The 22188-nt window shown below is 45.5% G+C and overlaps 1 protein-coding gene across 6 annotated transcripts in view; it reads right to left on the bottom strand.

Moving 5' to 3' along the window:
• Positions 1-22188, bottom strand: part of LOC138503901 (mucin-5B-like) — a 456236-nt gene that overhangs the window by 264655 nt on the left and 169393 nt on the right. For 4 of the 6 annotated variants that reach the window (XM_069623984.1, XM_069623983.1, XM_069623988.1 and 1 more), the window contains one exon: positions 5197-5301. The exons of the other annotated variants lie outside the window; for them this stretch is intronic. In XM_069623984.1, coding sequence (XP_069480085.1) covers positions 5197-5275 — 79 coding nt within the window. In that variant the 5' untranslated portion in view covers positions 5276-5301. The remainder of the gene's footprint in view (positions 1-5196; positions 5302-22188) is intronic. 6 annotated transcript variants of the gene reach the window in all.

The raw sequence follows: 22188 nt of genomic DNA, 5'->3' as shown, positions 1-22188 counted from the left end.
TGGTGCTACTTGGTACGCATGCCGGATCGCCGCGAGCACTAGCGGAGGAGCGCCAACAGATTCATACATTGACGGACCTAGCCGAAGAAAACACAGAGTAAGTAAACAACAGCAGATATAGCTTATGCCAGCCCATACTCATTTGGCTCTATATCTGAAACCATGCACTGCTGTTACAGCTTCGTGACATTCTTAGCTGCGACTGACCAGCAACGGACACACTCTCCGAAGGGATTCATTACAGGGAACCCAACAAGTAAGTATAAATTCTCCATTTTTGGCGAGTGGGTTAGAGTTTACTGTAGATACTCAGATATTCTGAGGTTTAGACGTGTAGGCTCATGGGTCTGTGTCTCCCTATTGTGGACACATTTTTCCTATTCTATGGAGCTGACATTTACAAGAACTCTTAAAGCAAGCTTTTCATATTGTGATAATAGTAACGCGATATATGGGTGCATAATTGGAAGCACTTACATTCTGTCTCCCCCCCTGCAGTCTGATTGAACCTACAGGTCGGGCACTCTTTCGAGCCCCACCACGCTAACTAAGTGAGTACCGATTTACTAATTTTCTCTTCTAATAGTATGCTATACTCTTTCTATCAACTTACGAGGTTATATGTCCCTTATTTTGTAGGACGTACGACATGAAGCTCATTATTAGAGATCTTTCATGCCGGGATTTATTCCACTGAACCGACACGCCAGCCACTGAAAAAATCAGAGGAGGTGAGCCGGTTCGTACACAGCCCTATTAGTGAGCTGTTACTCAATAAATGGGTTTTTATTAAACAGAGATGACATTTTTTTTGTATTTTCCTTATTTTATAGACCCAAGGCCTCTTTGCCTTATACACCCCCACTTTTCTATGAGACCACGCAGATTTGGCGATCGTCTCCTGTCCTGAAGAAGGTTGAATATAACACACAAAGGGAATTCATTGCCCACTTAAGAACTCAACCGAAACATGTCGACAAACAGTTTTTCTATCCTCTGAATGTTGACAGATGGACACATTGTAAATCAATCAAGTGTTGAACTAAGAAATGCCTTAACTGCTATTGTTATTGTGATATGAACAAAATATAATTTTCTATCGTTTGTGAATGTGATGAATGCATGAAGAAGTTGTGAATGAAGTTTGTTTGGAGGGATGGGTTTGTTCTAAGTTCAAAGAGCCATTTTATATGAATATATTTGTCATTGTGTAATTTGATATATGGATTGTTGCAAAATAAATAGCTAACGATTACAAATTGAAAGAGTAATCAGTTGTTATCTCTGGTCTGGATGGTCTAATTTTCATTAGCTCTAGGAGTTGTGTGGCTACAGCTTTCTCGAGGATCGGAAGATGGGTGCTGGGGTGTAGTTGCAGAGATTTAGGCAGTCCAGTGTTGGTCTATTGAGAATCAGGAGGATTTGTCTGGTCTTGAGGGTCAAGGGGAAGGTGCCTTGAGTTAGGGAACTGTTGATGACAGTCAGGTACGGGAGGAGTGCTTCATTCAGAAGGCTCTTATGTAAATATGCAGGGGGGGTATCACCTGTGTACAATGTGGCCTTGGGGGATGCTAGGGTGGCAGTGAGAGCATACATAGTGAGTGTCTTGAAAGTTGTTGAGGTAATTGTGGTGTTGTGCAATGAGAATTGTATTGTACTGCCAGTTGTAAGGGAGATGGATTTATGTTGGTGAATCCTGCTGATTGTCTTGCTTATGAAGGAGCTGCCGGTGGTGGAATTTTGAACAGAGTGCAGTATGGGTGGTTTTGGGCAGATGGTTGATGGTTTTGAAGAGGGCTCTGCTTTCATTGTTAGCCTTGACTATGGTGTTTTGGTAGAAGTTGGCCTTGGCAGTGGTGATCAGTCATCGGTTGCAGCACAGAGTTCCTTGACCAGGATGAGGTTCATTGCACTGTAGGATTTCCGTCTAGTTTTTTCTTTTTTTCTGATGGCACATTTGTTGAAGTTGAGATCTTGGGTGTATGAGAGTACAGAAAGTTTAAGCTTGAGGATGTGTTATTTCACTGGGGCATGGTGGTTGATATTTATCATGAGGGTGATGTTGAGTTCTAGGAGAAGTGAGTTACAGTCCTTGTTCACCAGAGATAGATCAGCCCATGAGAGGTGGAGTGTGGCGAGGACTTCCGTGAGAACCTCTGCAGGGGAAATCTTGAATGATCTGAAGTCTTCTTTATTGGGTTTCCGATGGGTTTGCTTGATTGGTGTGACATGCCTAATGTCAAAGGGGATTTCCAGATGATCTGACAAGTCCAGCATGATTGGTGAGCTGTGATGGATGGTGGGGAGGGCAGTGATAATGAAGTCAAGGAAATTAGAAATGATCTTTCTTGTGAGTTGGGTCTTTCAAGTGATGTGTGAGGTTCAGAGTGTCTAGTAGACAGGAAAGATCTTCCTTCATTTGCTTGGCTGAAGTTGCTGGGAAGATATTGTTGGCATGCATGAGGGGCATGGTGGTCACCAAATATGTGATGTCTTCAATGAAGGAGGTATTGGGTTGTGCCCACGTAACAACACAAAAAGCAATAAATATACTATTCTGATCTGTCTTTCATTAACTGATAAACCCTAGCATGTTCATTTCCATACAGCCATCATCTCCTGAAATAATGTATATATATATATATATATATATATATATATATATATATATATATATATATATATATATATATATATATATATATATATATATATATATATCCTTGCGACCGGGAAGCTGTTTTTTATTGTCTAAATAAAACTTGAACCTTTTTAAAAGCCAAACTGGTTGCTATGTAGCCGTCCTCTGTTGGATCCCTCTGAGTGAAATGTTCTGGTGAGCAATTGTTGCTGGACATTTTGGATTTTCGTCTGTTGATGGGAGTGGAGCTTACATAAGTGAATAAGTGAACAAGACTTTGCGGTCTTGATTCGCTTTCATTTGCATATATAAATTTAATTAATTTCTGTACAATCTCTTTATAAACATCTCAATTTAATTTTAAGGTGAACTCACATGACCAAAAATTATAATGAGTGTGTAATGTTTTATTTTATTTAGTGTAAACTGTTCTGAGTTGGGGCCTCATTACAAGGTTGGCAGTATTTTGATGGTAAAACCTTCAAAATTCAACCAAACAGAATTACCTTTGCCACCTCTTGGCCCCATAGAGTTTCCACAGGATTCCAAGTGGCAATAATTGGCCATTTTGGGATTTCGGGCAGATTTACCACTGTTGGAATTATCATGCAGTAAATCCTCTGATTGTTGGAGGTAAAGTGATGAATTTACCTCCATCAAGAAGTTGGAGCTGAATCTACTACTTTTCCCTCTGAAAATTGACAGATTTAACATGGAATAATTCTGTCTGCGGTAAAGCCATCAAAACTCCATTGGGAGTCCTGTGCACTCTCAAAATGGCAGACATTTTGCCACTTTTTCCCTGCACTGCTAAACTTGTAATGAAGCCCATAAAATACAATTAAAATATATAAAATAAGGGTTCATGACAGGGACGCATTAGATGGAAGCAATTATCAAAGCTGGGTTAAACCCACTCAGCCAATTCTCTGTTTTTTAATTAATATTTAGGTAAGGCCTTGTGGTGTCAGCGTTTTGTATTTTATGAAGGGCAGGTGTTCTATTCTGATAATGGATTGGGTGCCCTCATATAGAGTCATGTGTAAAATTCCTGCAAAGTGCAGCAACCAGTATTGCGGTTTTCTGACTTCCGACCTGCTGTCTCTTGCAAAGTGCAGATTTGACCCTCAGATGTATGATTTCTATCTAGCTGAGATGAAAATTCCAAGTTGTCCTGATTATTGAGACACCAATTTTAGAATGCTCCACTCAATGTGATACTTCATGGAAAAATGTAACTGCGGTCCTTGGAGCGCATTTTAACCCAACTGATTGCGCCCCCCAACAGGACCGCTTTCTTTGTTTGATAGTTGGATCTTGTGGGCTACTTCATCCTGCATTACTCTCAATTTTGCAGTATGGCACAATGCATGAAACCATTAGCACAGAGATAAGCACCATGCAGAAGTTTCTTTTTCGCTATTGGGGAAAACATGAAAGAAATTCAGCACTCGCTCATAACACTGGGTATTTTCTTTAGTCCTTCTGCCATCTATTACCTCAATTGGTCGAAATCAGAATGTGATAAAGTGCCAGAATGGTTGAATGGGATGAATTTGAAAAGATTCTTTTAATAACTCCCATTGTGGGGGATCAGAAAATGATCTCTTTTTCACTGTCCCCACTCACCCAGCATCCCTTCCCGCTCTGACACACCTAGAACCCTGCCCCTCGCCCTTCTTTCGCCCGCTCCTCGTCTTCCCAGGCCCCCCTCTTTCATTATCTAGGGGGCACCTCCGTAACCTCTGCCACTTCCTTCACAACTCTCCCCCTCCACTGCCCTGTATGTTTGCCCCCTCCTTGACCGAATCACTTCCTTCCCTCCCCCCACTTATGTGCCTCCTCCTCCGTCTGTCGGTTGCTCGGTTGCACAATAGATATTTCGCACTGATTAGGTGTGACATGTCCATTTTGAAATCCAGAACTGTAGCGCAAGATCACGTGGCACAAAGTATATGCATCAAGGGTCTTGCACTGATTCGGATGAGGCATACTATATGCCTAGGCCATGTCATGGTCAGGCTGCACCAGATATGAGATGGTCTCTTAGGTTTCTTAGTCACAGGGATATAGGGCCCAGCCCAGCTTCTTCACTACTTAGTCTCAGTGCTTGGCTGTCAGAGGTAGTAGGTGAGGCAGAGGAATTAGGTGAAAGTGAGCAGTGACATCATGTGACATCACATCACTTAGACAGATAATGTACAGATACATGAATAAAGGGAGGGGGAAAGAGCGACTCTAAATGCCAACAGATATTGTGGTGAGCATGTGGATAGTAGAGCACCAGCCAAGGAATTGGGTGATGCAGCAAGGAAGGAAGATCCTAATCATGGTTCCTCCTGTCCTATTATTGTGTGTAATTTTTATTTATTTATTTTTTTACAATATGAGATGTTTAGGTTGCAGCACAAAGACAATGATGTATCTTATATATGTTGGTAAACCAAATCTCTGCTTGTAATCTACTGGGCACACTCATTTTACCATATTAAAGGTTTTTGCAAGGCAAACTTATGTGTCAGTGTACATTGTGATTATGGGTAAAAAGTACTTACGACATTCGATGGTCATGCAGCAGTTTTCAGAACTAATTGACAAAATCATCTCGTAGCCTAGATCACACGTATTGAACATGCTTTTGCACAATTTTGGGTTACATCCTGCACAGTAGAGAAAAATAGATTATTAAGGTTACGTGTATAAGATCGGGATGTTTGTCTTCTCAACATTTAGTGGGACCTTAATTTATTTATTTTCTATTTTTACGTAATTTTCATAACTTCATATGGTCAATGTTCTGTTTCATTATCTGTACATTGTAAATGTGTCTTATGCTGTTTTTCATTTTGCCCAGAGTTGCAAAATTAATCTCAGTGCTTCCACCATAAAACATCTAAATACAGGCCTGATAATACATTGCAGCTCCACATCTATCTCAGAAAATGATCTTCTATCCAGATAACCTGGTGACTCAGCGAAAGAAAATATGCAGGTCTTGAGAAGGCAAACTCACTTTTTTTCTCGTGCTCATTCTCCTCTATACCAATGTCCCCCCTACTCCAATTTTGACTCTCTCTATCTTCTGTTTCATCAAATGTAATTTCTTGGTTCTTCCAATCTCACATTCTTAACATTTCCCCTTCTACTTTCTCCATTTCCACCATTTCCCTCATTACCACTTAATCCCCTTTTCTCATCACAGTCAATAATGATGCGGTGTAATATATGTTGGATATGAAAAAACACTGCTAGAAATGTTCAAAAGCTTGATTCATGGTGTCAGAGCTTTGAGTGTACTCCCCAATAACATATAGACGTGTTTATCCTTGATTCAGAGTCTCGAAGGGCAACCAAATGTGTCTATGTTCAAAGAAAGTCTCTGACGATCAAATAAACAATTTTAGACTCAAACACAAGCCTCTGTGGTTCATAAAAATTAATGACTCTGAGTTCAAACCAAAATTCAGTGGGTGTCAAACAAAAGTCTCTCAGGTTTAAGCTCTTCAATTCAGGGATCCTTAACTGGGTACTCACCCATCGCTGCCTTCACTCTCCCCTCATCCTTTTTGGGCTCCTCAGTGAGCACCTCTGCTTCTAGTTTTCACATCTTGGGAGACCCCTTTGCCTGGCTGTTGGGTTCTATATGCGTTTGCACAGTAGGTGTTCGGCAGTAGCAGAAGGCAGGATCAAATGTTCTTATACCAGAAGGCTGCCAGCAGAGCGGTGCCTGTTTCTTCTTGCCATCACCCTGTCTTAGCGTCCTGGTGCACCCCACCAACACCCGATCCGCATCCACCTCCTCAGGCACAGCGGTGACATCCAAGATGCCGCAGCAGATTCACACTGGTGTTGTTGGTAGCCCCGCAGGACATGAGGGCCATTGGAACGACTGGTTTGTGCCACAGGAAGCAGATGTGAGGATGGTGGGCCCCCACTGGACATGGGGGCACCTAAGGACAATCAGCCAAGCATGGACCAGAAGCAGTGAGTTCGCGTGTTCCCACATAGTGAATGGCGCCACCCCAGAAGAAACAAACTCGGTAAAGAGGCAAGCAGGCCCTTAATATCATCATGGTGACAGACCCCACGCCAGCCACAGAGACATAGCAAATAAGGTACTGAGAAGGAGTGGCTGATTGCAACAGCCAGCCCTCTTGTTGTATAATTTAATATAGGTGTGTGTATGTCCTTGCAGGTTATTTGCATATGTGTAAATGCATGTTTATAGTTAGGTTTTTTTTCATTTGAAAGATCAACACATAAGCCATTTTTGGCACAAACATGTTTACAGCACATTTGTAGAAGAACGTGAGTCCTTTACAATGAGTGAACGAATATGAATTGATGATCAAACGTTGCAGGGGAAGGTGACAACTAAACCAGGGATGAGTACAAGACAACCCTGTCATAGGAACGTAAACGTGAAGAAGTGCTATATAATGCATAGAGGGGGACAAAAGTGAGTAGGAATGGAAGTTGGGGAAGCAGGGTGATATGGCGTTGAGGGGCGTTAGGAAACTGATTCTTCAGAAAGGAGGAGAGCTTTGAGGTGAGAACTTAGATAGAGATGAAGTACATCGTAGAGGTAGAGGAAGGTAATTCCAGATACGCGGTGTGAGGAGAGGGAGAGAGCACAAACAAGAGGGAGCACACAGGGCACGAATGGTGGCCAAAAGTTGAGTACTTTGTCTAAGGGAGAAAACACATAGGTGGGGAGTCCAAACAGTACACTGGCAGAGTATTCAGTTCTACAAAGGACTAAGGAGGAGATAAGATGTTTACAAGTAAAGAAAGGAGGAAGATGACAGATCTTTCTGATATTCAGTAGGCTAAGTATGGCAACAGTGGCAGATGTGGAGATGAAGAGAGGGAGAAGTTTTGAGATGGGTCAAAGGAAACCCAGATGCTACGACCTGAAGTAAAGTAGGGCAGGAAGTCAGGAGCCTAGAGAAGTTGGGGAGATGAAGAGATAGTAAATTTGAAAGGGAAATAGACTACTTCAGGCTGGGATTAGTTGAGCATGAGTGAATGAGACCCCATCCAATAATTGATAGCAGAGAGGTAGCTTGAAACCTTTGATAGCGGGTCATCGGATTAGGAGGGAAAGGCGAAGAAGTTCTGTGTGCCATCAGCAAAGAGCTGATTGGCACAGCCATAAGAGGAAACGAGGGTGCCAAGAGCAGAGGTATAAAGAGTGAAAAGAATTGGACCCAGGGCTGAACCTTGAGGAACACAAACCTTATGGCTGTAAGAGGTGAGGAAAGGTTATTCCAGGACACTTGAAGGTGCCTTGGGTGAGGTACTAATCGAACCAGGTGAGAACATTGTTTTGGATGCCCAAGTGTATAATTTTGAAAGAAGATCAAAATTGTGGACAGTGTCAAAAGCAGTGGTGAGGTCTAGAAGAATAAGAATGGATGAGTGGTGAGCATGATGAGTGGTGCAGATGAGATTGCTGACATTGAGGAGGGCTGTTTTGGTAGAATGTAGAGGTCAGAAGCCAGATTGTAACTATCAAGGAACTCAGTGATGATTCAGTATAAAATCACATGTTCAAGGATTTTAGAATAGTTTGGTAGGAGAGAAGCAGAATGAAAGTTGGAAGGACAGTTGAGATCTAGACCAGCTTGCTTGACGAAGAGGATTACAGTAGCTAACGTGAACAATTCCAGAAAGGTTGCATTGTCAAGGGAGGAGATGCAGAGGGAAGACAGAAGTGAAGCGACACTGGGAACAATGAGCTTAGTGATGTGCGGGGACAGTGGTTTGGCAGGGGAACAAGAAGGGTTGGCCCAGAGGAGCAGGGCAGTAATCTCTTCAGGGTTAGTGGGGGTAAAGGATGACAAAGTAGCTGGAGAGACAAGTGAGAGAGTTGAAGAGAAGTGAGTGGGAGGAGGAGTTAGAAGATAAGCGGTGAGGGTGTTGAGAAAACTGGACATTTTAGAAGCAAAGTAAAGAGCAAGATCATTTGCTGAAAAAGTTGAAGAGATGGAGGATGATTTGGGAGGTGATAACATAAAGTTAAGAGATTATTGGAGGCGCCTAAAACGGGAGGATTGAGAGGAAATGAGAGAGAGTCTTAAGCTGAGTTTGGCAGAGTCAAGAGCAGTGGAGAAGATTTTAAAAAGCAGTCAGTTAGAGTTGGAGGTCCGAGGAGGGTCAGGACCTTTGTCAAGTGCAAAGCTGTGATCGCATCATAGTTTTCAGTGTACAGATGTGATGTATAATCCAGAGCCTTGGTGGGGACAGGTTTTATTTGGAGGTAATGTGGTGAGAGGGAGGTGCACAGAGAAGGGAGCATGTAGAGCCATTTTGAAGTTTGTGAACGCTTCCTCGGTTGATGGGTCAGATAAGTAGTCAGGGAGTTTGGAGGAGAGACTCTTGTGCTTAATGATATTACGAGTAGATGAAGAGAATGCGTCGATATTAAGGCGAAAATGATAGAGGGGTCAGAAAGAGAAGGAAAAGTGACAATATTAGTAGTAGAGAGGTGAGAGGAGATGAGAATAAGGTTGATCGACTTACCTTTAACATGGGTGGTGAGAGCGTTTATACAAAAGAGCGAGTGGATCGAAGTGAGTGGTGAAGAAGAGTACTAAACTCTCAGGACAAAGCAGCAGAGAAGGAGGGGAGAGTAAAGTCACTGGTGTCAATGAGGTGTCATCTAGTTGAGATAGTTGATGGAAGAATTGACCTAGAGTGCCAGGTGGCCGATATAGAAAGATAATGTGAATGTTATCGGGAGTGGTGAGAGTGGAGATAGTGTTCTCAAAAGAGGGAGAATCGGTGGGAGATAGAGGAGTAGGCGAGATAGGAAATTTGTTTGATGAAAATAGCCCTACACCACCCCTCCTGCCAGTAGGGTGGGGAGAGTGGATGAAAGTGCAGGCAGGGTCTTGGAGGGAAGCAAGGGTGGCAGAGTCAGAAGGAGAAATCCAGGTTTACGTGAGGGTAAATAGATCAAGAGAAGGAAAGTGAAAAAGAAAGAAGTCAGAGGTAACGTTTTTTTTTAATTACAGACAGGAAAGGAAGCGAGCTGTTCAAACATAACAACGTTGAGTTTGGGAAATAGAGAGGTGGTGAGGGTAAGTACATGAAGAGTTGGGGTGAGTTGTGGGGTTATAGTGGATTGTACATAGAGTTGTGGTTATATTTGCATACAGTGTTTGTTAGAGTTATAAGTATGTTTTGGGGATAATGGAGTGTTAAAGATTTTGTATAAAAGTTTAGATGAGAATAGGACCCTGGCATGAGACAGATGCGATGAATGGCAGGCTGCCTGAGATTGCATAGGGGGTGGGTCACTGAAGGAGGACATCGTTTGGGCTCATGAATGCATAAGTGGTAGCAAGTGTTAGGACAGTAGTTTGTTACATCAGTCTCACCCTATGGGTCTCCCTCTGACCCCTCCATGGATGGGAGAGATAACACGGCAGATCCCTATTTAGGAGGAACTCACACCAGCGGATATGTATAAGGTAATTAGTAAGGACTACTCTATGAAGGTTTAATAAAAGGTGTAAGCAGTGTTTGTTAAATAAATAAATAAATAAATAAATAAATAAATAAAGACGATTTCTCCCTAAAAATCCACCTTGGTGCCTATGTCCCATTCAAGTAAGGTAAGAACTCATGTTGTTGCCCATCTACTGTTAACATCAATTTTATTTTGTAGGTGGCACACCCCTCCCTATCCAGCTAGCCTGGGTGGTGGGGAGGGGGGTAGCGGTATTTGCCAAAGGGACCAAGTCTGGCTTGGGGTAAGGTTCTGGTTGAGACCAGAAAACAGGCGCTTCAGGAATATTCCCCCATAAAAGATGGAGTTAGATGAGCAAGGGGATGTGGATGTAAAGTAAAGTAATAAGCAGGTTTAATCATATTGCCCGACTCCACACTCCCCAAAACCCAGATATATTATCCTCCTTAAACAACAATTCAGACTCCAATGTCCATTCTTCTTCCAGACACTGTGCCAATTTTGTCTCATTTCACTGTGATGGTCAAATCCCACATACAAAGGTTTGACATGGGTTGTAGTTCTGCAGTGAAGAAGGACAGTTTGCTAATACAATGGTGCTACTGGGAAGGATGGCATCATATGCAAGCAGTAGAAGGGACTGTCAGAGTCGTGAGGCTAGATACAAAGCAGGTGACACAGGGGGACAAAGACAAGGGGCAGTCGGTCAGCTGTTGCAAGTGAATCCAGGTCACATGACCTCTGTCCCATCCACCTGCTAATAACTGATAATCTTTTTGTGCCTCTTTTTTGGTGCTCTTTTTTAACCATATCCATTTCTTTCCTTACTTAAGTTGCCTTGCACCATCTTTTCATATGACAGTGCTCTTCCCCTGTTCCGGCTACCATCCACTGCTGACCATGTCTATCAGTGTAAGCTAATCTAGCATTCAGCCGCAGATGTGGTAAGAACAGGTTAAGTAACCCTGCTCTTCCTTCTACTATTGACCATGCCGACCTTCTGCTTCACTAAGTGACACCAGTTTAGTAAGATGATCCACCCTCCAGGAGCAGATATGTTGATATGATATGATATAGGATAGATGTCATTTATAACGCGCCTGTACACAGTGTTTCTAGGTGTGACAAGGAGGGAAGACAGAGAGAGGACAAGACAAACCATCTTACTTGGCCTTGTGTCATTCTGATTGTGCACGTGCAACATCGCAAATGTGCAGGGGGAAGGCAGAGGGGGCAAGTTCCAGGGAAAGGGAAGGGGAAGTGCAATCATGGCAGCAATGCTCTGAGTGAGTGCAGCGAGGGAAGTGCAGCTCTGGGTAAGTGCAAGGATGCAAGGGGCTGTAGAGATTACAGTTACAGCGCCTAAGTGCGTGGTAGACCCAGAGGCAGCGGAGGGGAGACTTATCATGGAGGAGCCCAGTACCTATGAGACTCTGTGGGTAGCCAAGCAATCAGACAGCGCTGAAGGCAGGTACGCCAGCGGGGGAGAGAGAAATCCGAGGAGAAAAGGAAGGTCTTCAGCAACTTTCGAATCTTCAGGGTTGAGAGGGCCCAGGGAGGCCATTCCAGAGAGAGGTACCTCTAGAGGAGAGAGATCTACCCTCCACTTTCTTCCTGGAGAAGCGTCTGACCCTCAGAGAGTTGGAGGCAGCTGAGCAATTGGCAGGATTTGGTGCTGGCCTCGACCCCAGAAAGCCTTGTGGACGATGAAGAGGGTCTTAAATTTGATCCTTACAGCCACCGGTGGGCCATTCAAGAGTTTTAAGGGCTGGAGAGATACGGTCCCTGCGCTTGAGGCCAAGTATAAGTCTTGCAGTCCTTTTCTGGAATGGTTGCAGAAGGGGGAAGAGTAGAGGAATGCATATTGAGAAAGAGGCTATGCAGTAGTCCATTCTAGAGTGAACTAGGGCTCTGGAGACAGTGAGCTTCTCTGGGAAAGTAAGAAAAGGAAGAAATCCTCTGAGGAGGTGAAGCTGGTGGTGGATCTTCTCGGCAAGGTCAGTGATGTGAGGAGAGAAGGAGAGAGTGGAATCAAAGATGACACTACTTTTTTTTGCCTCATAGGAAGGTGAAGGAAGAGAGCCCAAGGAGGGCTGCCAGAGTGAGAGAGGGAAAGCAGGTGCAGGGATCCCAATGAGTAGGATATCTGTCTTACTGGCATTAAGGCAGAGATCATAGAAGGCACACCCATTCTGAATCATGGATAGAGAGTTAGGAATGAGAAAGAGAGGAGAGGAGGCTGAGGGGAGCCTGAAAGAGAGCTGAGTGCCAGCATAACACTGAAAGTTAGAGGAGAAGGTAGATATCAGGTGGGCCAAAGGGGCCAAGTAGACATTGAAGAGCCAGGGTGAGAGGATAGCGCCCTGGGGAACAACACATGTGAAAAGAGAGGTGGCGGAGAGAAGGGATCCAAGATGGACCTGGGAGGGTCGGTCCAGGAGGAAGGAGGTCAACGCCTCCAGGACCCGACCCATGAAGCCCGGGTTCTCACGGAGTGGATTTATCAGGATGGCGTGACTGACTGTGTCAAAAGCAGAGGAAAGGTCAAGGAGGATGAGGACAGAAGGAAGGCTGGAATCAAGATTAGAGAGTAGATCTTCACGAGTGTTCAGGAGAGCAGTTTCCGGGCCTCTGGCTGCTCTGAAGCCCGATTTACGGCAATGGAGACAACCTACAGATTCAGTGTGGAGTGTAAACTGGGAGATTGCTAGCTTTTTCACAGTTTTCACAGGAAAAGAGTGATATCGCCTGTTAGGCGGAAACCTGTGCAGTTCCCTCTGGGACCACTGCAAAAGATTTAGGACTACAGGTGTTTGGCAGTAAACCCACTTGGTAGCAGTCTGTACCACACAGATTCACTTGGTAGCTGTGGCTGAGCAGTTAGACTTCCCTCAAGAAGAGTCAAGCAGTATGTGGAGTATACAATATAGGGCAATTCTTCACAGTAAGACAAGCAAACACGCAACGAGGCTCAGTGTAAAGCTATTAAGGTATTTATTTATAACGGAACATCTATGGAAAACACTATGGCACTATCACGGCAAACACTTCAATCACAATTACTCTACGAAGAAGAAACGATCAATCCCCCTAACAATATTTCGACAAGTCTAGGTTCTACCAGCATCACTTATTTACAGACAGAGGTGTATGCCTCAACTTAGATGGCACTCGGATATTAGTTAGGACGGGAGAGAAAAATAAGCAGGTTACGAAATCAACACAGTTCAATACTTCACGGGAAAAATGCAAGGCAAGAAGGCAAGAACCACAATAGATCATAAAGTTCAGAGGCCAGGCCCACTCGGAGAGAGGCAAGGCGATATGTCCCAAAAAGTCTCTTAGTGGAAATGCCTTCGAGTCTTTATAGCAAATTGTTATCGGCAGATTGAACCAGTTCAGAACAATACGTGAGAAAGCTTGGAGGCGACCCAACGGAAAGGAGAGGATTGAGACACCTCACTTGAACCGATCGAAAGGGAAGCCAGGCGGACACGGTACCTTGTTTGTGGAGAGGCAGCTCCGGCGGGGGCAGTTGTTCCTGGTGGTGGATGCAGTGCCCCCTCGAGTAACAGATCTAGGAGCAATCGAATTACCCCTACTAGCACGTCCACAATAAGATGGTTTGTACTAGTTCTGTTAGTAAATTTAGGTCTAGTAAAGCCAATGGTGACTTTACATGCCCGGGGAGACAGTAGTCAGTCCCCGGGTATGGAGTCTATGGTGGAGGTCCGCTAGGACTCCCCAGTGTTATGGCACGTAGGGTGCGGTGTAACACACATAGAAAAACATATTAGACCCTATGGAGTAAAAGACCCCATAGCCCATAGAACACATTGACATTCAAAGGAATTACACACATTCATGTCCAAGAGTGGGAGGGAAAGAGTCTCACTCTTGGCAGGATGGAAAAAAACAAACTCCAGAAATCCAGCAAAGCTGCTGGGGGACTCACTAGGTTAGGAAATTCAGCCTAAACAGAGAATTCTCCCTTACACTCGCCCCACCAGACTAAGGGACAGGAGGATTTAATCCACTCCTGGATGAATCTCATACCTCTAGTCGATGACACACATCCTAGAGAGACCATCGGCATTTTGGTGGTGACATCCTGACCTGTGCTCAATGGTGAAATCAAACCCTTGCAGGCAGATCGACCATCTCAATAGTTTTGGGTTTTCCCCTTTCATTTGCATTAACCATCTCAAGGGTTGGTGGTCAGTCTGAATGACAAAAGTAGAACCATACGAGTACGGCCTAAACTTCTTCAGAGCCCACACGATAGCAAAGCACTCTCTTTCGATTGTTGCCCACCTTGTTTCAGGATCCTTCAGCTTGCGGCTGATGAAGCAAACGGGGTGCTCCCTACCTTTCCCATCCAGTTGACTGAGTACGGCACCTATCCCTACATTTGAAGCATCTGTCTGCACAATGAAGTGTTGGCGGTAATCAGGAGCTCTGAGTACTCGGGCTTGGCAAAGAGCCTTTTTCAGGTTTTCAAAAGCCTGATTGCACTCCTCGTTCCATTTAACCTTTTTAGGAAATTTGGGCGAGGAGATGACATTCAGTGGAGAAGCTATGGTCCCATGGTTCTCTATGAAATTCCTGTAATACCCAGTGAGGCCTAGGAAGGCTCTCACTTAAGTTTGAGTAGTAGGTGTTGTCCAATTTTGCACAGCTTCAATCTTACTGAGCAAAGGCCTTATTTCTCCACCTCCTACCTCATGCCCAAGATAGACTACCTTACTCTGTCCAATTTGGCATTTACTCGCCTTTATGGTCAGATTGGCTCGTCCAAGAGCCTGCAAAACATCTCTCAGGTGGGTTACATGTTCTTCCCAGGAATTGCTGAACACTGCGATGTCATCCAAGTATGCCATGCAGAAGTCCTCCATCCCATTCAGAACCTGGTTTACCATCCGTTGAAACGTAGCAGGTGCATTCTTCAATCCAAAAGGCATTACCTTAAACTGGTATAAGCCAACGGGGGTAGAAAATGCAGTTTTCTCCTTGGCATGGTCTGTCAGAGCTATTTGCCAATAGCCTGACGTCAAGTCAAATGTGCTGAGGAACTTGGCGGCGCCAAGTTTATCCACCAACTCATCTGTTCTTGGCAAAGGGTGGGCATCAGTCTTGGTGACTGCATTAAGAGCTCTATAATCCACGCAGAATCTAAGCTCTTTAGATTCGGCCTTTGGTACTAACACAACTGGGCTAGACCATGGACTAGTAGAGGGCTCTATTACCCCGAGATCAAGCATCTTGCTGACCTCACCTTTGATGTGGGTTTGTACGTTTTCTGACATTCTGTATCCTCTGCTTTTGACTGGCAGACAGTCACCAGTGAGTATGTCGTGCTGGCCCCAAGGGGTCAAGCCTGGCGAAAGCGAGAACAGAGAGGCAAACTGATTCAACATGGATTTGCACTCTTCCTGTTGCTCGGGTGTCAGATTGGAGGAGAGATTTACTCCTTCAATTTTTTCGTCTAAAGGTAAGCCTCTGAGGAGATCCGGAAGAGCTTCACTCTCTTCTCCTTCCTCGGATGATGCTAGAAGCAACGCTCCTACATCGGGTCTTGAGACATACCCTTTGAGTCGGTTGGTGTGAAAGACTGTCGGAGCCTCCTTGGGATTGCCCAAGTCCACCAGATAGTTGACCTCTCCGAGTTTACCCACAACTCTGAAGGGTCCCATCCACTTATCTTGCAAGGCTCTCTGCCTTGTTGGGATCATAACGAGAACGAGCTGGTCTTGAGCGAACTCAACCATGTTAGCCTTTTGATCGTGCCAGTGCTTGACCAATGCTTGTCCAGCTTTCAAGTTATTGCTTGCTTCCGTCATCATGTGCGACAATCTCCTCCGGAGACCTATCACGTAGTCAGTCACTCTGACTGGCTTGGGGGAAGGAGCACTCTCCAACCCCTCCTTAATCAGGGCCAATGGACCTCTGACGGGATGACCATAGAGTAGTTCGAAGGGAGAGTAACCTACTCCCTCCTGAGGGACTTCTCTATAAGCAAAGAGAAGGCATGGCAGTAGAAGGTCCCACTTACGCTTAAGGGGTTCCTCTAAAGCACCTATCATGCTCTTCATGGTTCGGTTGAACCGTTCTACCAACCCATTGGTTTGTGGGTGGTAAGCTGTTGAGAACTTGTAAGTAACTCCACAGGTTTTCCACATGGCTTTCATGTAGTGGGACATAAAGTTTGACCCCCTCTCAGAGATTACTTCCTTAGGAAACCCGACCCTAGTAAAAATACCAAGGAGGGCCTTACCACAGCCAGAGCTGTAACAGTCCTCATAGGAATTGCCTCAGGATACCTAGTAGCATGGTCTACTACAACAAGTATAAACCTGTTGCCTGAGGAGGTTGGAGGATCAAGGGGACCAACAATGTCAATCCCTACTCTCTCAAACGGGACTCCCACAACTGGGAGAGGCACTAAAGGTGCCACATTCTTGGAGCCAACCTTACCAGAGGTCTGGCAGGTGTGGCAGCTCCTGCAGTGTTTTTCTACTTCGGCCCCCATCTTCGGCCAATAGAAGTAGAGAGAGAGCCTTTCCTTAGTCTTCTTGAAACTCAAGTGACCAGCCAAATGAATCTCGTGGGCTAACTGCAAGAACTGTGGTCTGTTCTCTTGGGGTACGTTTGTAGTCTCCAGGTGCAGACTCGGTCGGTTCACTGTAGAAGAGGCCATCTTCCCAGTGCAACCTGTATTTCCCAGGCTCTTGCCCTTCAGCCTGAGCTTCTGCCTGGTGGCGAAGACCTTCCAGAGTTGGACATTCTCTCTGTCCCTTACTGAAGTTTGCCCTGCTGGGTCCACCTTCTGCCAGTAAAGACTGCAGCTCAAGATGGTCAACAGGATCCAGATCTCCAATGAGTTCCTGGCCTTCCATTAGCTCTTCCTCAGAGTCTAATTCTACCACACAGGGTTGTACCTCCCTCTCAGCCTCAGCTGGAGGTGGAGTTACGGGTGTAACTTTGGACAACCGCGGGGAAGTCCGTGTTGGCTGCACTGAAATGCTGGCTGCTGGTTTCGGGATAGAAGTCTTAGGTTTCCCTTTCGCTTCTGATTTCTTGGAGACAGCTGCCGACAATTCCAGTGGAGCAGGAGTGATCTCTTTCTTCATCATTTCCTGGAGAGTACCGCGCATGGTCCTCTCTCTTGCGGGTCTGGTTAGCTCCTGTAACCGTTTACTAGGAGGTCTGGGAGTATGCGATACAACTCAGAGAGTTTTCAAATCGTTACGCAACAGTACGCGTCCTGGTACCTCACTCTGTATGATGACAGGTATCTTCACAGTCATGTCGTTACACTGGATGAGAACTGGTAATTGGGGAAGCATCTGCACAAGCCCTCCAGCTAACTTGGTGAGGCGTTTGGGTGCCTTAGCAACATCCTCAGACTGAAAAAATGATTTATCCACCACAGTTATGCTGGCCCCAGTGTCCCTAATGGCAGGAGTCTCCTGACCATTCACCTGGACACTGTCCTTATAATACTCTTTAGTATTATCGGGGATAGAATTATAGACATCTAAATTCTGTTGTTGCCACAACCCCAGAGATACTAAAGAAACGCTGGCTGAGACTCCAATGGGTTCGTCAGCTAGCAGTAGAAAGTTTCCACTTGCCATTTGGACTTCCTCCTCTGGAGCGAAGGCTAAGGAGACAAGCTGGACCCCTGAAGGTTTACCCTTACATCTGGGATCTCCTTTCACGTGGTCAGTCCAGCCACAAACAAAGCATTTACCAAATGCTTTTTGGAATGGTGGCTTGTTCTGACCTCCTTCCGGTTTGGCACCAGAAGACACGCTATGCTCCTGTGGTTTTCCCGGTGGCTTACCCTTCTGGTTTTGTTTGGGGCCCTCTTTGGAATTTGAGTTATTTGAATTCTCTTTTGAGTCTTTTTTAGGCTGTTTTCCCTCATCCTTTTTCTGAGTTGTCCTAGAATCCTTGTGAGTAGCCCTGTTGGCAACCCACAAGTCAGCAGCCCTAGCTAGCTTCTGGGAATCCAATTCCTTCGAATCAGCCAAGTGCTGTCTGAGCTCAGGAGAACAGGCATCATAAATAGACTCCAACATAAAAAGATTCTTCATACCCTCATAAGTGTTCACTTTGTAACCCTTAATCCATCCCTCTAAGTTGTTCAACCCTTCACTCACCCAGGTAGCCCAAGGGGTACTATCATGCTTTTTGAGGGTTCTAAACCTCTTAAGATACTGGGAAGGGGTCTTCCCGAATCTAGCTATCAAAGCTAGTTTCACACTTTCGTAATCCGTCTTATCCGCCTCCCCCAACTCCATTACCACATCAGACGCAACAGGAGGGAGCCTAGAGAACAACCAGGGAAGTAAATCATTCCCGGTGATGTCCTGGAGCCCATGATTGTACTCAAACAGTTTTAACCAATCCAACACATCCAATCTCGGTTCATACATACCCACTAATTCCTTCGGCATCCGGGGTCTTTTGGGACTGGAGCTCCTAGAGGAACCAGAGGAGAGAGAAGCATTTTCTATCGACAACTTTTTCATCTCTAACTCGTGATTAAGTTCTATTTCTCTGAGTCTTAACTCAGCTTGCTTCTGCTCAGCCTGGGCATTCATCCGTCTGAACTCAAGCTCTTGGTTTCGTTCAGATTGAGCCAAGAACCGTTTGTATTCTAATTCGACCTTCATTTTTTCAAGTTCAAAATAAGCAGGGTTACATGTGGGACCTGGTATGGGCCCCGTAGGCACAGCTGGTAAGGCAGGTAGAGGAGCAGGGGAGACAGTTTCGTTAGCCTCTCCGTCCTCATCTGCCTCTTCATCGCTATCATCAGAATTACAATTTAGATCAACACCATCACTGTTATCTACAGTTGCTGGAGAACTTGGTTCCTCTGAACCAGTACCCAGACTTTGGTTCGGCAGCAATCTCTCTATTAGTTCTAACTTCTTGCCTCTTACAGAAAGATTCTCTTGCCTACAGAGAGCTCGCAAACTCAGTATTTTCACCTGACAAGGATTCTTGACTGTAAGATTCCATCGTAGACATGTTTTTGAAAGTTGCTTTTTTAGTGCTAATCTTCGTGGTTAGTTATCCTAAAGTGTCGAAAAGCACTCTAAACTGTATACTCGATACAAATCCCACCACTGTACACCAGTGTTAGGCGGAAACCTGTGCAGTTCCCTCTGGGACCACTGCAAAATATTTAGGACTACAGGTGTTTGGCAGTAAACCCACTTGGTAGCAGTCTGTACCACACAGATTCACTTGGTAGCTGTGGCTGAGCAGTCAGACTTCCCTCAAGAAGAGTCAAGCAGTATGTGGAGTATACAATATAGGGCAATTCTTCACAGTAAGACAAGCAAACACGCAACGAGGCTCAGTGTAAAGATATTAAGGTATTTATTTATAACGGAACATCTATGGAAAACACTATGGCACTATCACGGCAAACACTTCAATCACAATTACTCTACGAAGAAGAAACGATCAATCCCCCTAACAATATTTCGACAAGTCTAGGTTCTACCAGCATCACTTATTTACAGACAGAGTTGTATGCCTCAACCTAGATGGCACTCGGATATTAGTTAGGACGGGAGAGAAAAATAAGCAGGTTACAAAATCAACACAGTTCAATACTTCACGGGAAAAATGCAAGGCAAGAAGGCAAGAACCACAATAGATCATAAAGTTCAGAGGCCAGGCCCACTCGGAGAGAGGCAAGGCGATATGTCCCAAAAAGTCTCTTAGTGGAAATGCGTTCGATTCTTTATAGCAAATTGTTATCGGCAGATTGAACCAGTTCAGAACAATACGTGAGAAAGCTTGGAGGCTACCCAACGGAAGGGAGAGGATTGAGACACCTCACTCGAACCGATCGAAAGGGAAGCCAGGCGGACACGGTACCTTGTTTGTGGAGAGGCAGCTCCGGCGGGGGCAGTTGTTCCTGGTGGTGGATGCACGTCGGGTCTTTGCCAAGAGTAGAGATGATCTCGTCGTCGAAGAAAAGTGAAGTCCGATGCACCACCAGGGAAGAGACCAGCCGCGGAGTGCTCCGTCACAAGGCACCACCTTTTGGTCACGGTACAGGGGTAGTGGCTGTCCGGTTGCCGAGGTGCTCTGCACGGGCAATTCGACCACTGCGTCCTGAGGCAAAGAAAAAGCAAAGGGGACTGGTTGTTCCCACCAGTCAGGGGAAGAGACTCTCCGGCAGGGAGATCTCCTCTGTCGTCGGGAAGTGGTAAGTCGGTTCCGCAGGGCTCCACCGGGAGTGTCGTCGTGCAGGTCGGCACAGCGTTGCCCTCGTCGGATTCTTAAGTCCTGTGGCGACTTCTGAAGATCCAGTCCCAAAAGCCCTCCTTTTATGCAGAAAACCCCCATTCATTCAGCCTAGCTGTCAATCAACCCACGCTAAGTGGTGAGCGGGGAGGCCCACCACTTGGGCCAATCACACCAGAGTGCGACCGGAGTTGGCAAGGCAACTAGGTCCAGGGTGCCTAAACCCCCTCCCACACCCCTGTGGTAACCCAGACAGAATGGCACCACTTTGGAGGGTCTCTGTACAGAGGCCCGCCAAAAGTGGAACAAAGGGCTCAACCTTTGGTTTAGGAGTCACAGAGACGAACACAGACGCCATTTTAAAAACCGAGTTCTGGCAGAAAATACCATCCGATAAACTTATTTAAGATAAGTAGACCGGTGGTACGTTAGAGATTAACGAGGAAAAGTATCAATCTCTAACAATGGGACAAATCCCATAGGGTTATGTTCGGGGTCGAGCATAACAAGTAGTTTCCACTGCCACCAGCCAAAATTTGACGAGGGGGGACGGGACAGTGCCCCCTCGAGTAACAGATCTAGGAGTAATCGAATTACCCCTACTAGCACGTCCACAATAAGATGGTTTGTACTAGTTCTGTTAGTAAATTTAGGTCTAGTAAAGCCAATGGTGACTTTACATGCCTGGGGAGACAGTAGTCAGTCCCCGGGTATGGAGTCTATGGTGGAGGTCCGCTAGGACACCCCAGTGTTATGGCACGTAGGGTGCGGTGTAACACACATAGAAAAACATATGAGACCCTACGGAGTAAAAGACCCCATAGCCCATAGAACACATTGACATTCAAAGGAATTACACACATTCATGTCCAAGAGTGGGAGGGAAAGAGTCTCACTCTTGGCAGGATGGAAAAAAACAAACTCCAGAAATCCAGCAAAGCTGCTGGGGGACTCACTAGGTTAGGAAATTCAGCCTAAACAGAGAATTCTCCCTAACATCGCCCATGATCGGGCGATAGTTTGCAGACAGTTAGGGATGGCAGAGGGCTTTTTGGGGAGGGGAGGCATAGGGAGTGCTTTAAGAAGGAGGGGAAGAATCCAGTGGAAAAGGAGTGATTGCAGAAATTGGCCAAGGTTGGAGTGAGGGTGTCAATATGGTCCTTGATGGTTCTGGAGGAGCAAGGTAGTACTTCTTTGGATGACACTTTCATAGATCGGACTTGTCTAGAAACATCATCAGGGTTGTCAGAGAGAAAGAGGAGATAGGAGTAGGAGAGGGGGGCTGGGAGAGGTAAAAGGGGAGGAAGAGGACAGCAAGGACGTCATGGGTTTTAGATGTGAAGTGAGAAGCCAGAGCCGTACAGGTAGCCTGTGAGGGAACGGGAGAGGTAGAGACTGCAGAAGGATTGGCCAGCTCCTTGCAGATTTTAAAGAGTTTGTCTGTATTGTTAGAGGCCACAGAGACATGGGCTTGGTTGTGGACTATGCTCTTGGACAGGACAGAGAGTCTGTATAGCCTTTGCAGCAGACGGCTATCCAGTTTGTCAGAGGATGCGCCCAAAGGCCTCCACTTCCTCTCAGCCACCCTGCACTTGTGTTTCAGGGCAGCGAGGTTGGAGTCATACCAAGAGTTGCACGTGAAGGTAGGCGTCAGATCGATTCTGATGACAGGGGCAAAGATGTCCGGAGCGTTGGAGATAGGAAGATGCAGGTTAGAGAGGGATGTGTCCGAGTGTGAGTCAGTCGCCGGAGTAGGAGAAGCAGAGAAAGTAGAGGGAAAGGCATCCCCTGACACAAT

The sequence above is a fragment of the Ambystoma mexicanum genome, chromosome 11 (genome assembly GCF_040938575.1).
Source record: "Ambystoma mexicanum isolate Mex_15411 chromosome 11, UKY_AmexF1_1, whole genome shotgun sequence".
Classification (NCBI taxonomy): domain Eukaryota; kingdom Metazoa; phylum Chordata; class Amphibia; order Caudata; family Ambystomatidae; genus Ambystoma; species Ambystoma mexicanum.
Note: the sequence above shows the minus strand (reverse complement) of the source record. Positions and strands in the feature narration are given on the sequence as shown.